The sequence below is a fragment of the Chiloscyllium plagiosum genome, unplaced genomic scaffold (assembly GCF_037043375.1).
Source record: "Chiloscyllium plagiosum isolate Xiang-an unplaced genomic scaffold, Cpla_swu_hap1 HiC_scaffold_4, whole genome shotgun sequence".
NCBI lineage: Eukaryota > Metazoa > Chordata > Chondrichthyes > Orectolobiformes > Hemiscylliidae > Chiloscyllium > Chiloscyllium plagiosum.
Genome location: NW_028270142.1, coordinates 49,350,576 through 49,362,735, shown reverse-complemented (window position 1 = coordinate 49,362,735; position 12,160 = coordinate 49,350,576). Strand labels below are relative to the sequence as shown.

The following is a 12,160-nucleotide window of genomic DNA, read 5'->3' as shown; positions in this document are numbered from 1 at the left end:
GGATGTTAAGGAACATAAAATCCTTACAGCGTGGAAGCAGACCGTTCAGCCCATCTGGTCTACACCAACCCCCTGAAGAGCATCTCATCCAGACCCACACCTTCCACCCGTGCACCCCCCCGCCCCCCCCCACTCCCCCCAACTCCTCAACTCCCAGTCCCCCGCTACTCCCTCACCTTGCATATCCCACAGCTAACCTGCACATCCCTGGACACTATGGACAATTTAACAAGGTCAATCCTCCTAATCTGCACATCTTTCAACTGTGGGAGGAAACTGGAGCACCTGGAGGAAACCCACAGACACAGAGAGAATATGCAAACTTCACACAGACAGTCACCCGAGAGTTGAATCGAACCCTGCTCCCTGGAGCTGTAAAAGCAGCAATGCTAACCACTGAGCCACAGTGCCTCCCACGTTGTGGAAACAAATTTGCTAGGAAAAACAAAACTGCAGTTGTGAGAAAAGGAGAAGAGGACTGGGATTCCTCAGAACTGTCCTTCCTAAACTTTGGTGCCCAGAATTGGACATAATAGTCGAACTGGAAAGAATGGAACACAGATTTAGTGCAAACTGCTGGATTATTACTCTATGTCTCTGTTTATGATTCCATGATCCCTATTCATTATTAATTATAGCTTAACTTCTTCTCTCACTTTCAAAGATTTGTGCAAAAGCATCCCCAGGCCTATTAGTTCTTGCATACCCTTTAAGATTTTAGCATTTAGATCTCTCCTTATTCTGTCTGCCAACACTTATGAATTCATGCTTCTCTGTATTAAAATTTTCTTCTGCCATGTGTCAGCCCATTCCAGCAACCTATATTTACCCTCTCGAATTCTATTATATTCTTCAATGTTTACAACACTAAACCCACAATCATTACTATCTAGATGTACAAGGGCAGCAAATACATGAAAACCCACCATTTGCAAGGGTCATTTCAAATCACTCGTCATCCAGACTTGGAACCATGTCGCCATTCCTTCAACGTCATTGGTCAAAGTCCTGGAACTCCTTCCCTGTTTGCATTGTCGGAGTATCAACATCAAAACTGGAGATTACCACCAATACTCACTCAGCTGTGTGGCTGCGAGACTCTCTGCACAAAGTGATTAGCATGACAACACATGGTTTTTAATTCTGGAATGGACCTCAAAAGGTCAGTACACCACAAAAAGATTCGAGGGAATATCGCTCACTAACATCTTCTCAAGAGTAACAAGGAATGGACAATACATGCTGACCCAGCCAGTGAAGCTGAGATCACATAAATGAATGAAGAAACTTCCAATTTTCACATCAAATTCAAAAGTTTAATTTATGCCCCTTACATCCAAGTCACAATTATACATCGAAACGCCAAAAGCACTAGCACTGAACACTGGAGAATACTTTTAGAGCTCTCCCTTTTAGTCAATTTTGTATACTGTCCCCTTTACCCTCTGGGCTCCCCATCTGAAAATTAATCAAACAGCTTTAAAAATCCACGTAAGTTAGACAAATACAATTTGCCCTTAAACAATTCAATGTCAACTCTGCTTTATTATTCCTTGCTAGACCAAATGATTGGTCAGTATTCTCTCAGATCATTCTTTCTGAAACCTTCTCTATCACTGATATTAAACCAAGTGACTTGTAACTAAATACTTCTATTCTTCATTGAATAAGTTTGTAACATGTATGATCCACCAATCCTCTCACTCCCCCTGGTTCTTGGGAGCATTGGAAGATTGCAGTCAGCAACTCTGCAGTTTCTTTGAGCAACGTTAAACACATCCCATCTAGGGTAGATGAGACATCTACTTTAACTTCCATCAGTCTTTCCAGCATCTCCTTTTTATCTATTTTTATAGCATGCAGTATCCTGAAAGTCCCTTTGTTTCTCATTGCTATGATAAAGTCATTTTTTGGTAAATATGTAACTTGTGAAATATAACTCAGCCATGCCTTCTGCCTCTATCAGTATATTCGGAACCACTTTGGTTCCGAATCAGATCGCCTCAAGTCTGACAAACCTTCCACTGTCGATATGCCTATAGAATTGTTCCCTTTTCTATTAGCTGCCAATCAATTCTGGTAGTGCCTCATTTAGTTTTTTCACATCTCCTGTCTACGTTTTATATCCAGTTGTATCAAACTGCCATCTGTCAGACACCCGAATTTAATTCAAAATTATGTTTGAAAACCTCCCATTATTTTTCAATAGGAGTAGCTGGTATCAGCTCAGTTCAGTTTAATGTGTTTAGTTTATGGCCAGGATTTTTACAATTTTTTTTGTCGAAGTGTAGAGGGTGGGCAGGCAACACTTGCCCCAACAATGAGAAAGTCCGCCACATGAAATAATCAGATACTTAAGTGGTAATCTGGCAGGCTTCTTAGCTGTACCCTCTCTCTACTCCCGATCAGCTCAGAATGAGGATGATCAAGCCACCAACCCTCCTACAAACCAGCTTTCCATTTCATTAGTGGGAAAGCTACCATTTTTGATATCAGTGAGGAACAAAGTTAATTGGGCCTGTGGTAAATCAAGATGCTCAAGTGATCTTTAATTGATTGTGTAGGAGCTTTAATGTTTGTGGGTCGGGAAGGTTGACCATTGGCTTTCCCATCCATAATTTAACTCTGAGGTGGCAGGATGGAATTGGTATCTCTCTAGGGCCAAAATGTCTGGTCATTTGGCTCTCTTACTGCCTTCCTCACCATTCTAGAGAAGGAAGAACTCCAACCAACATCTCGCTCCTTCAAATTCATCCTAATTTTTTAATCATGACTTGTCAATAATTCTTTTTCTCTTTTTCAAACTGTATGTTAAACTTTATCATACTAAGACAACCATCTGCAAGATGCTTTCTTACCATCACATCAATTAATTAACACTGACTCGATACAAACTTTTTAATGTAGAGTAGAACATTGTTTAAGGATCAGCAACAAGGAAACTTAGGATAAGGAATAATCTATGAAACAGTCAAAGCTCCACTGAATTCTCCTTATCTCAATTTTAACTAAAGTGATTGAACCAGTTTTTTCCCCAAATGATATCAGTACCCTCAAGTGACATTGCTACTTTTAAAGGAGAAAAATAAACAAGTTGTGACTTTTTTTAAACTAAAAATTTTAAAATAAATTTCATTCATCACTTGAATGTAGACATTCCTATTGACAATGCTAATACAAGCTATAAAATGCAAAGTTTCTTTGCAGAGAGTACTTTTTAAAAAAAACCTCCACAATTTCTGAAAACTGTGTGAGCCCTAGGAAGTTAAACCTCAAGTAACAGCCAACAGGATGTTAAACTTAGGAGAAGTACATCTTATCACAAACCATTTGCTTACAGTGATAACTGCAAACTGCTGACATAAAGTAGACCACCACAGCCAATAATTCTAGGACTTGGGCACTGAACGTGCCTCGAATCATCTTCATTAAAACAACAATGTTTCCTGCCGTTGAAAAGTTTATAGAATCCACTTTTAATGCAATGTGCACTGGTGTGGTCCCCAGCAGCTGCACACTGGCTCTTCTATTTTGGTAAACCACATTTTTAAAGTTCACTAGCAAATGTTTGTTATGTCTGTGAAAGAGGCAGAATCACTTTTTTCCTCCCTTCTGGCACTTTGCAGACCACAGTTTTTAACGACTGTCAAAGACCATCTAAGCTCCTGGCAGTTAGGGGTACATTCCTATAACGATGAGGCTTCTGCAGATGATTGTTTAGAGTTTTAATACATCTCAACTCTTAAACACAAGATTTTCCAACTGTCACAAATAGCAAAAAAGATACTTGACATCTATAATCATTTTCAGTTCAAAAATAAAAGAGCTCTCAAATGTTCATGAATCTACATAATCTTATACATGTTTAAAACAGTGTGACTACATTAAGAACTGTAGTGCAAAATGAATAGAGGCACTAAAAACCTGACTGAGGTAAATTTTGGACTTTTTGTCTGGAATGGAAATCATACCACATGATTTTTATTTAAGAACAAAACTGAATCTTCAACTTGGTGGCTTGCATGTCTTTAAAGCTATGTTAGTTTACCTGAGGTTACATAATTGTAATATTATTAAGTTGGGATGGTTTGAGGTATTTAGGACCAGGTTGCGTGAAGGGAAGGTAGAGAGGTCGGGTAGTGAGAATCAGCCACTTTTCCTGTTCCTGATCACTACACAATGACTCCATTGAAAGGCTTCTTTGTATGGAACACTCGGCAAAATAACAGCAATGTCCAAATGGTTTAATAGTCTTATCATACACTTATGCTGCTCAGCCTCATGTGTAAGTGGCCACTTGGGTGAGAACAAGATGCAGCCAATGAAACAATGCTCCAGTTTGAATTAGATCCTTCAGAACAAGAGAGGAACAAAACACTTCCAACTTTCAGTCCATTACTGGGGTTTTACTGTGAATGAAACAGCTATTACTCTCAAAAAATCTTTCAAATAGAAGCAAGAGGGAACAGATAAAAATTATTATAACTGAAAGTAAGAGTCATCAAATTATGCTGAAAGACAGCAGGTGTGAACACAAAAAGGGATAACATCTTAATAATTGGGTGGATAGCTAATTGAAATGCTAGGAAAAGGTCAATAGCCTATTTTAAAAAAAAACCCTGCAATTACACTGCACTTTTTGTGACTACAGGTTAATCTAAAATGTTTGACAGCCATTGACATACTTTTGGAAATGTAATCACTTGTTATGACAAAGGGATGTCAGAAGCCAATTTATACATAGCCAGCTCCTACAAACAGTAAAATAATAATGACCAGAGAGTCTGTTTTTGTGATATTGTCAGGAAACTGGAAATGGTTCCCACTCCCCTTTTCAAAATAGTATCGTGAGCTCTTTTAAATCCATCTGCAGGAGCAAATGGACCTAGGTTTAGCTTTTCATCCAAAATATGGAACTTTTGACAGTTCAGAAATTTCTCAGTGCCAAATAATAACAGCAAAGATAAATAAAACTCAGCAGGTTAAGCAGTAGCTATGGAGAAAAACAGAGATAACATTTCAGAAACAGTGACCATTCACCAGAATTGAAGAAATATAAAACCAAAGAATTTTTAAGCCAGTGGAAGGGACAGGGAGCAGGAAGAATGAAATGGTAGGACTGCAAGCTTTGGGGGCAGAGAGATTAAGTAACAGAAAGATTTTACAGTACTTTCTGTAGTACGGAAACAAAGATTGTGTCCATTTTAAGCAAGAATAGTTTTACTGCAGTCATCTGAATGCAAATGAGCAACAAAGAAAGAAACAAGTCAGTGAAAACAAAAACTAAAATAACACGTCAAACAAAATGGCAGGGTTATGACCCAGAGTTGTTGAACTCAATATCAAGTCCAGAAGACTAGTAGGCCATGGATAGAAAGGTCAAAGTGCAAGCAATGTGGAGAATCAAAGTGACAGAAAGCAGGGTCATGCTAGCGGAGGTGTTCTGCAAAACAGTCACCGAGTTTAAGTGTCGAGAATGTCATGTAGAGAATACCATACAGTGAACAACGAAAACAGTACACTAAATTGAAAGTAGTATAAGCAAATTGCTGTTTCACTTGGAAGGAGTGTTTGAAGGCCTTGGTTGGTAAGAAGGCAGGAATTGAAAGAGCACCTCTTATGCTTGCACAGAACATTGCTGTAGGGAAGGGAGACATTGTTAGCATGACTGAGGTGTCAATCAGGGTATCACAGCATGAATGGTCACTTTGGAACAAATAAAGGGTCAAATGTATGAAGCATCGACATCACACTGGAGCTGACTCCCTTAGAAATACAGTGATTGGTCAGCCTTGATTTTTCTACTCAAGTCATGGACTAAGGATTGAACCCACAAATTTCTGATTCAGAATAGACAGTGTGACTCACTGCCTTACAGATGTCATACAAGGACCGGGCCTCATTAAAATAATTGTAGTGGCTTGTGGTTTATGTCAACAGAATTGAAAAATCAGGCATTAGTCAAATTAACAATAAAATGTTTCTACTCAAACAGTAAAATGAGCGGATTAATCATCAGACACCTTCATTTCTGGTGCCTGTCGTCTAAAATTTCTAGTTTAGTAATACTTCAATATTTTAACTGAAATTACAAGTGGAACTGCATAAATCAAGAGGCATATTTTCTTCTGAGTATAAAATTAAAGAAATATAATTTGTCTACGTTATAATAAAGCAATTTCAAATTGAGTAGGAAAATATTTATTTTTCTTCACATGCAGAGAAAAGTATGCCATTTATTTCCTCTAACTCAGCAGTCTGGCTTTTGAATATGCTTTTTGAATTTGTGGGTAAAACATTGTGGCTTCAATAGATTCCACCTCGTGTTTCCCTTATTATTTGCTTATAGCAAGTGTAGCCACCAACTTCCCTCTATTCTCTATGAAGAATCATAAAGGAACTAAACAACTGCATCGATAAAAAAAGCCACAACTACTATAATACATGTAGTCCAATATAAGACTCTCTTACAAAGAAAGTGCCTGAGAATGAATGAAGTCTGATACTTAAGGATCTATACATTGACAAATCATGGGGAAATTTATTTATTTCAGATGCTTATACTGTGCCTAGATGAAATACATACAAATATGTTGCTGATCTAAATGAACTCTTCAGCTTCTCTCATCTTGAAGCTGCTGATTCTGTGGTTAATTGAACAACATTTTCATCAAAAATGTCAAACTCTTTGCTGCAAATTTCAATTGAAATGGTGGACTTTTTTCTTGTAAAATACAACTTTCATTAGCCTTAATAACTACATCAGAGCATACTACAACCATATTTTATTTATTTTAAACTAAGCATGTCATATTTGATCCAAAAGTGTAAGAGTAGGGAAGATTCTCGAAATAATATGCTGTGATTTGTTTAATTAGATATGTGGCACTTCTATGAATTGTTTGTAAATGAACAATAAAGATAAATTACATATAACACAACCATGAGTAAAACAGGAGAGATTATTCTGAATGTTTGCAAAATAACATGATAGCTTAATAACTGTGGGTGGAATAAACCACAGCGAGAGATACTCCAACACAAGTCTACCAACACATCAGGTTACAAGCAAAAACGTGTTGCTTTTTAAGACAGCAAACTTCAGTACGAAAGAGGCAAATAGTGCAGAAGTTTATACCAGTCATGTCAGCATAAGAGGTATCCTGCAATAGCACTAATTCACAGGAGCTTCAAGACAAAATGCCTCTTTAATCTAGATTGTGTAATCAAATTAAATAACTTCCATGCATGTATCCTATTGTGGCGGTCTTGTGATGTAGCATGTCCTAAGCCATAAACTCTGGGTTTAAGTCCCTTGAAGGAGTATTTATATTGTGGCCAAATAGGTTGCATACAACCAGCAAATCATTCTGACACATGCCAACAACAGGTGGTAAGAGTGGGAGATATTTTTTGCTCAGCTGTGTGATGGAATGAATGTGGAAGCCTTCACCATCACTATTCATATCGACAGACTAAATCTGCAAGTTAAAGTGCACCAGGAACACAGATGCCCTGAATGTACTATTACACACCATCACCAATTATCCTATTAAAACTTAATAGTTTAAGGGATGCAATTATATTACTTATCAGCCGTCTGAACTCAAGGGAACACCAGTCAAGTTTACGAAAACTGACCTTGAAATTTACACCTAAAAGATCTTTTAGGTGTAAGTTACAAGGTCAGTTTTCATAAACTTGACTGGTGTTCCCTTGAGTTCAGAAGGCTGATGTCATTTAAGTGAATCCATTCTGTACCTATTCCAAGGCCAATAAATTCACTCTGACGACCAAACCTGAATATAATATTTCAGGTGAAGTCTCACCAAGGCAACATTTGACTTACTGTTCAAAGAATATTCATACTGTTGTTGTTATTTCTCACTTAATTTACTGAGCATTTTATTTATATGCTCTACATCCAAATTGCACTCTGACCAAATTTCAACTTTCAAAGTCCCAAATTTCATGACTGGTTCATTCCCCTGTGCTTTCTGCCTGAGGTCTGTTCATTCAAGGATATACAACCAACTTAGAAAGGAAACCTACTGTCTTTTCCTGGCTTATATGTGACTGCAATCACACACCAATCTGACTGAAACCTTAACTGGCCTTGCATGAAATCATCAAAGGTACAAACAAAAATAAAAGTCAACTCATCAACATGTTCTCAGGCCAATGGAGTTTGGATAATAAATAACTGTCTTGTCATCCTGTGGAAGAATTAACACCTGAACACAGGTTGTTACTAAGAACCAAGTCACTACTTCAATACATCTTTCAGAACATATAAACTGCATGCTCATTTTATTTAAAATCAGATAAAATATTTTGCAAGATACAAGCTTAGACGTTATGCAAAGTCTAAAATAAAAAGGATGTGCTTATAAGATATTCGAACCTGCACAATGGGGTGTCCCCCACCAGATGCCTTTACAGCTCCACGACTGCCTTCTGTTTCATAATGTGCTCTGTGATGTGATTTAGGTTGCACCTCAATCTCAAGCTCATACGGTCCTGAATGGGATGGCAACTGCCAGTCAAGGGCAGGCAGAGAAGGGCTAAAGAGAGGAAACACATGTCATTTCTTAAAATCTGCTTCAATGACCCCTAAGTAACTTAACAAATAAATCTTCTGCACATTAGAACACTTTAAAATATTTCACATGCATATAAGTACAATAGATTTATTATGGATATAAACTGAATCAACATATATACATGGCCAGAATTTCTACAAGCTTCTTTGAAAATATTCATTTGTCTTCCTCACTTGAGAAACAAGGGGCTGCATTTTAAAAGGCTTTGCAGTCCTCAACCGTGATGCGTAATGGCTTACACTGGAAGATGTGTTTGTTGCTTTAAGGCAAGACTTCCAAACCTTTCTTGGAAGGAAGTGCTGCCCTCGAGAATTGAAGATCATTGAATTCCTGGTGGTTCTGCAGACACAGCAACACCAGCCTGGAGAAGTGGCTATGGCTGGGACTATAGGCAAACCCACCAGGTGAAGCAACCCAATCAAATCGGGGTCAGGGATCTCAGGCAGGAAGTTGAGTTTAAGAAGCTCTTTAGATGGTTAAAGGTGGGCAGGATGACCTTGAGAGTGGTGACTCAAATGAAGCAGTTGATTCACACAGGAGGTCATCCTCTTTAGGTATTCTGTCTGGATCCTGGAGTGGGCCACCCCCTATCATCACATTTAATCAGGCTCTGATTTTCATTGCATAATCACAATAAGTGCTGTTCTACTTATTTTAGTAAGTAATAAACAGTTTTAACTAATATCAAGAATCAATTATTGGTTCATGGGATGATGAAGTCACTGCATTTATTCTATGTGGCAGTTAAAAGTCAACTACTTTGTTGTAGGACTGGAGTCATTGTGGGCCAGATTAGTTAGGGATGGCATTAGTGAATCAGATAGATTTTTATTTAAAATTTCATCAATAACCATGATAGTATTCAAAACCACATTCCCAGAACATTATCTTAAGATTTTGGATTACAAGTCCATTGACATTAGTAGTGCACCACCATCTCCTACTATTCTTTGGAGAATGTAAGAAGTTATTGTTTGATCATCTTGGTAGCATTATTATAATTGCACAGCTAGCTAAAGAAAGTGCATGTCTCTGATGCATATCACATTTTATGTATATTATACACTGGGGCTCTGTTAGAACTGCATCACGTTTGACACAGGACTTTGAATAACTTAGGTTTGGTTGGATTCCAATTAATTGCTCCCACAGCTCAGCCATTTAGAGTCTAATTTCAGAACATTTTTCTCATCTATTTAGTTGTATTATTAATAATCTCTCATTTTAATACGAACTGTGGAATCTTCCCATTTTGTGACTTCAGTTTCTACTCAGTCCACGTTGTCTTGCACACATCTGTTTCTCTTTCTTAATGTTCCATAATGCTGATGAGCTCTCACAAGAAATTCTGAATGTCCCTCTTCAGCCTCAGTGATAATAGAGCTGATGTGGTTACAGCTGGCACGTAATCCAAATTTTCTTTCTGCTTCAAACATGCTACTTCAGTCAGTTCAGATATTCTGATAAGACTAACCAAGTTTTGTATAGATAATCTGATCTTTCACGTAGTTGTTCAACTTATGGATCTTGTGCCTCAAATCTCTTAGGTCTGTGTCTGAATATATGGATCTAAAGGAAATTTTTCTTTTAAGAATTGAAAAGCTCTAAACTACCTGAAGACTATGTATGACAAATGAACCACTTATGAGATCATTGAGCAACTTTTACATTACATGGAGAGTGCCCTTGAAATGGAGGGGCTATATTAGATTAGTTACATTTCTTGATTCCCTGAATGGATTACATAGGCTCATTGTCTACTGAAATGATTTTATTGTTAAATTTAGATGAAATTAATATTTTCAAATCTTTAAAAATTAATATTTTCACAACTTTAGAATGTCGCTTAGAGTCATAGAGATGTACAGCATGGAAACAGATCCTTTGGTCCAACCCATCCATGCCGACCAGATATCCCAACCCAATCTCGTCCCACCTGCTAGCACCTGGCCCATATCCCTCCAAACCCTTCCTATTCATATACCCACTTGTTGAAAACATTTCAGACCTTTGATGTAACATATGACTTGAACATTTCAGTTTTAGATTATCATAATTTTTATAATTTGAAAATTATTCCAAGCAACCTTTTAGTTACCTCCTATTAAAATTGACTGATTTTATAACCCACATCTTCTTTGTAAGCTTTAAAAGATATGGTTCTGCAAGACTCTTCCAACTTTTTGTGGGCAGCACGGTGGCACAGTGGTTAGCACTGCTGCCTCACAGCGCCAGAGACCCGGGTTCAATTCCTGCTTCAGGCAACTGACTGTGTGGAGTTTGCACACTCTCCCCGTGTCTGCGTGGGTTTCCTCCGGGTGCTCCGGTTTCCTCCCACAGTCCAAAGATGTGCAGGTCAGGTGAATTGACCATGCTAAATTGCCCGTAGTGTTAGGTTAGGGGTATGGGTGGGTTGCGCTTCGGCGGGGCGGTGTGGACTTGTTGGGCCAAAGGGCCTTTTCCACACAGCAAGTAATCTAATCTAATCTACATTTGGAGACGGTGACAGATGCTTTCAACAATACATTCTTTTAGCTTCCTTTTCGAAGCAGAAAGTTCGAAAATATTTCCATATCTAGATGAGAAAATGTGTTAAAAATAAAGCTCTGTAAAATAAATAAAAATTATGGATGCTAACTATTTTTTCAAAGCATTTGTCACTTTCAATTTTCCAAAGTTAAAATGATCTTTTAGCATACTGTGTTGCATTTAAAAAAGAATGAATATTGTCCAGGAATCTTTAAAATGAATAAACATCTTTGAACCAAGAACTACCGAGCAAGGTAGCTTGAAAGAGCTGATAATTTGAAATCTGACAATTTCAGTACTAACCACAAATAGTTGAGCAATCGGAGTTTATTATCATTTTTGTTCTTTCATTTCTGGTGATGTTTTGAACAAAGTTCATTCATTCATGCTTAATGACCATCACAGAATGCATACACTTAATTAAATGTACAAGCCCTAAAGGGGTTAATTTAGATAGTGAAGAGGAATCCATATCAGAATGGATGGGATAAAATTTCACGATAGGTCTCTTAAATGTCAGATACAAAATTAGCAAAAGAGCCTTTGGAAACCCTAGCAAAAATATTGTCATAAACAATGTTAATAGCATTTTCCTCAGGTTTCTCAAATTAAAGCAGGAAAGCAGCAGAAACCTAATGGAAATGTATTTTCTAAATGAATAAGCTTATGAACTTCGATTTGCTGATAATTTTCTGATAAGGAAGTCTGCTTTTCTTATAAACTACAAAGTAAGATACTGAGCAGTGTTTCTTAGTAATTTATCATGCTTTGTGGGCAAATCCTTAAACGTATAACTAGGCCATTCATTAGTGAAATCAGGAAGCACTTAGTTTAACATGGATTACTAGAAATCTGGAAAACTCACTCCCAGAACTCTGTTCAGCCTGGAGGTCAACTGAAAACAATCTTCATTTTGAAATTAGGAACTTTATTGGAGAAGGACATGAAAAGTAAGAATTAAGGTGTGGTAAGCAACAATACAGTTAAGCAATAAATCAGCCAGAATCCCAAAGAATGGCAAAAAGAGC

At 37.5% G+C, this 12,160-nt stretch overlaps 1 protein-coding gene across 5 annotated transcripts in view; it reads right to left on the bottom strand.

Moving 5' to 3' along the window:
- The window catches only part of nfatc1 (nuclear factor of activated T cells 1), a 364,061-nt gene that overhangs the window by 325,783 nt on the left and 26,118 nt on the right, over window positions 1-12,160 (bottom strand). For all 5 annotated transcript variants that reach the window (XM_087986245.1, XM_087986244.1, XM_087986243.1 and 2 more), the window contains one exon: window positions 8,405-8,564. In XM_087986245.1, coding sequence (XP_087842371.1) covers window positions 8,405-8,564 — 160 coding nt within the window. The remainder of the gene's footprint in view (window positions 1-8,404; window positions 8,565-12,160) is intronic.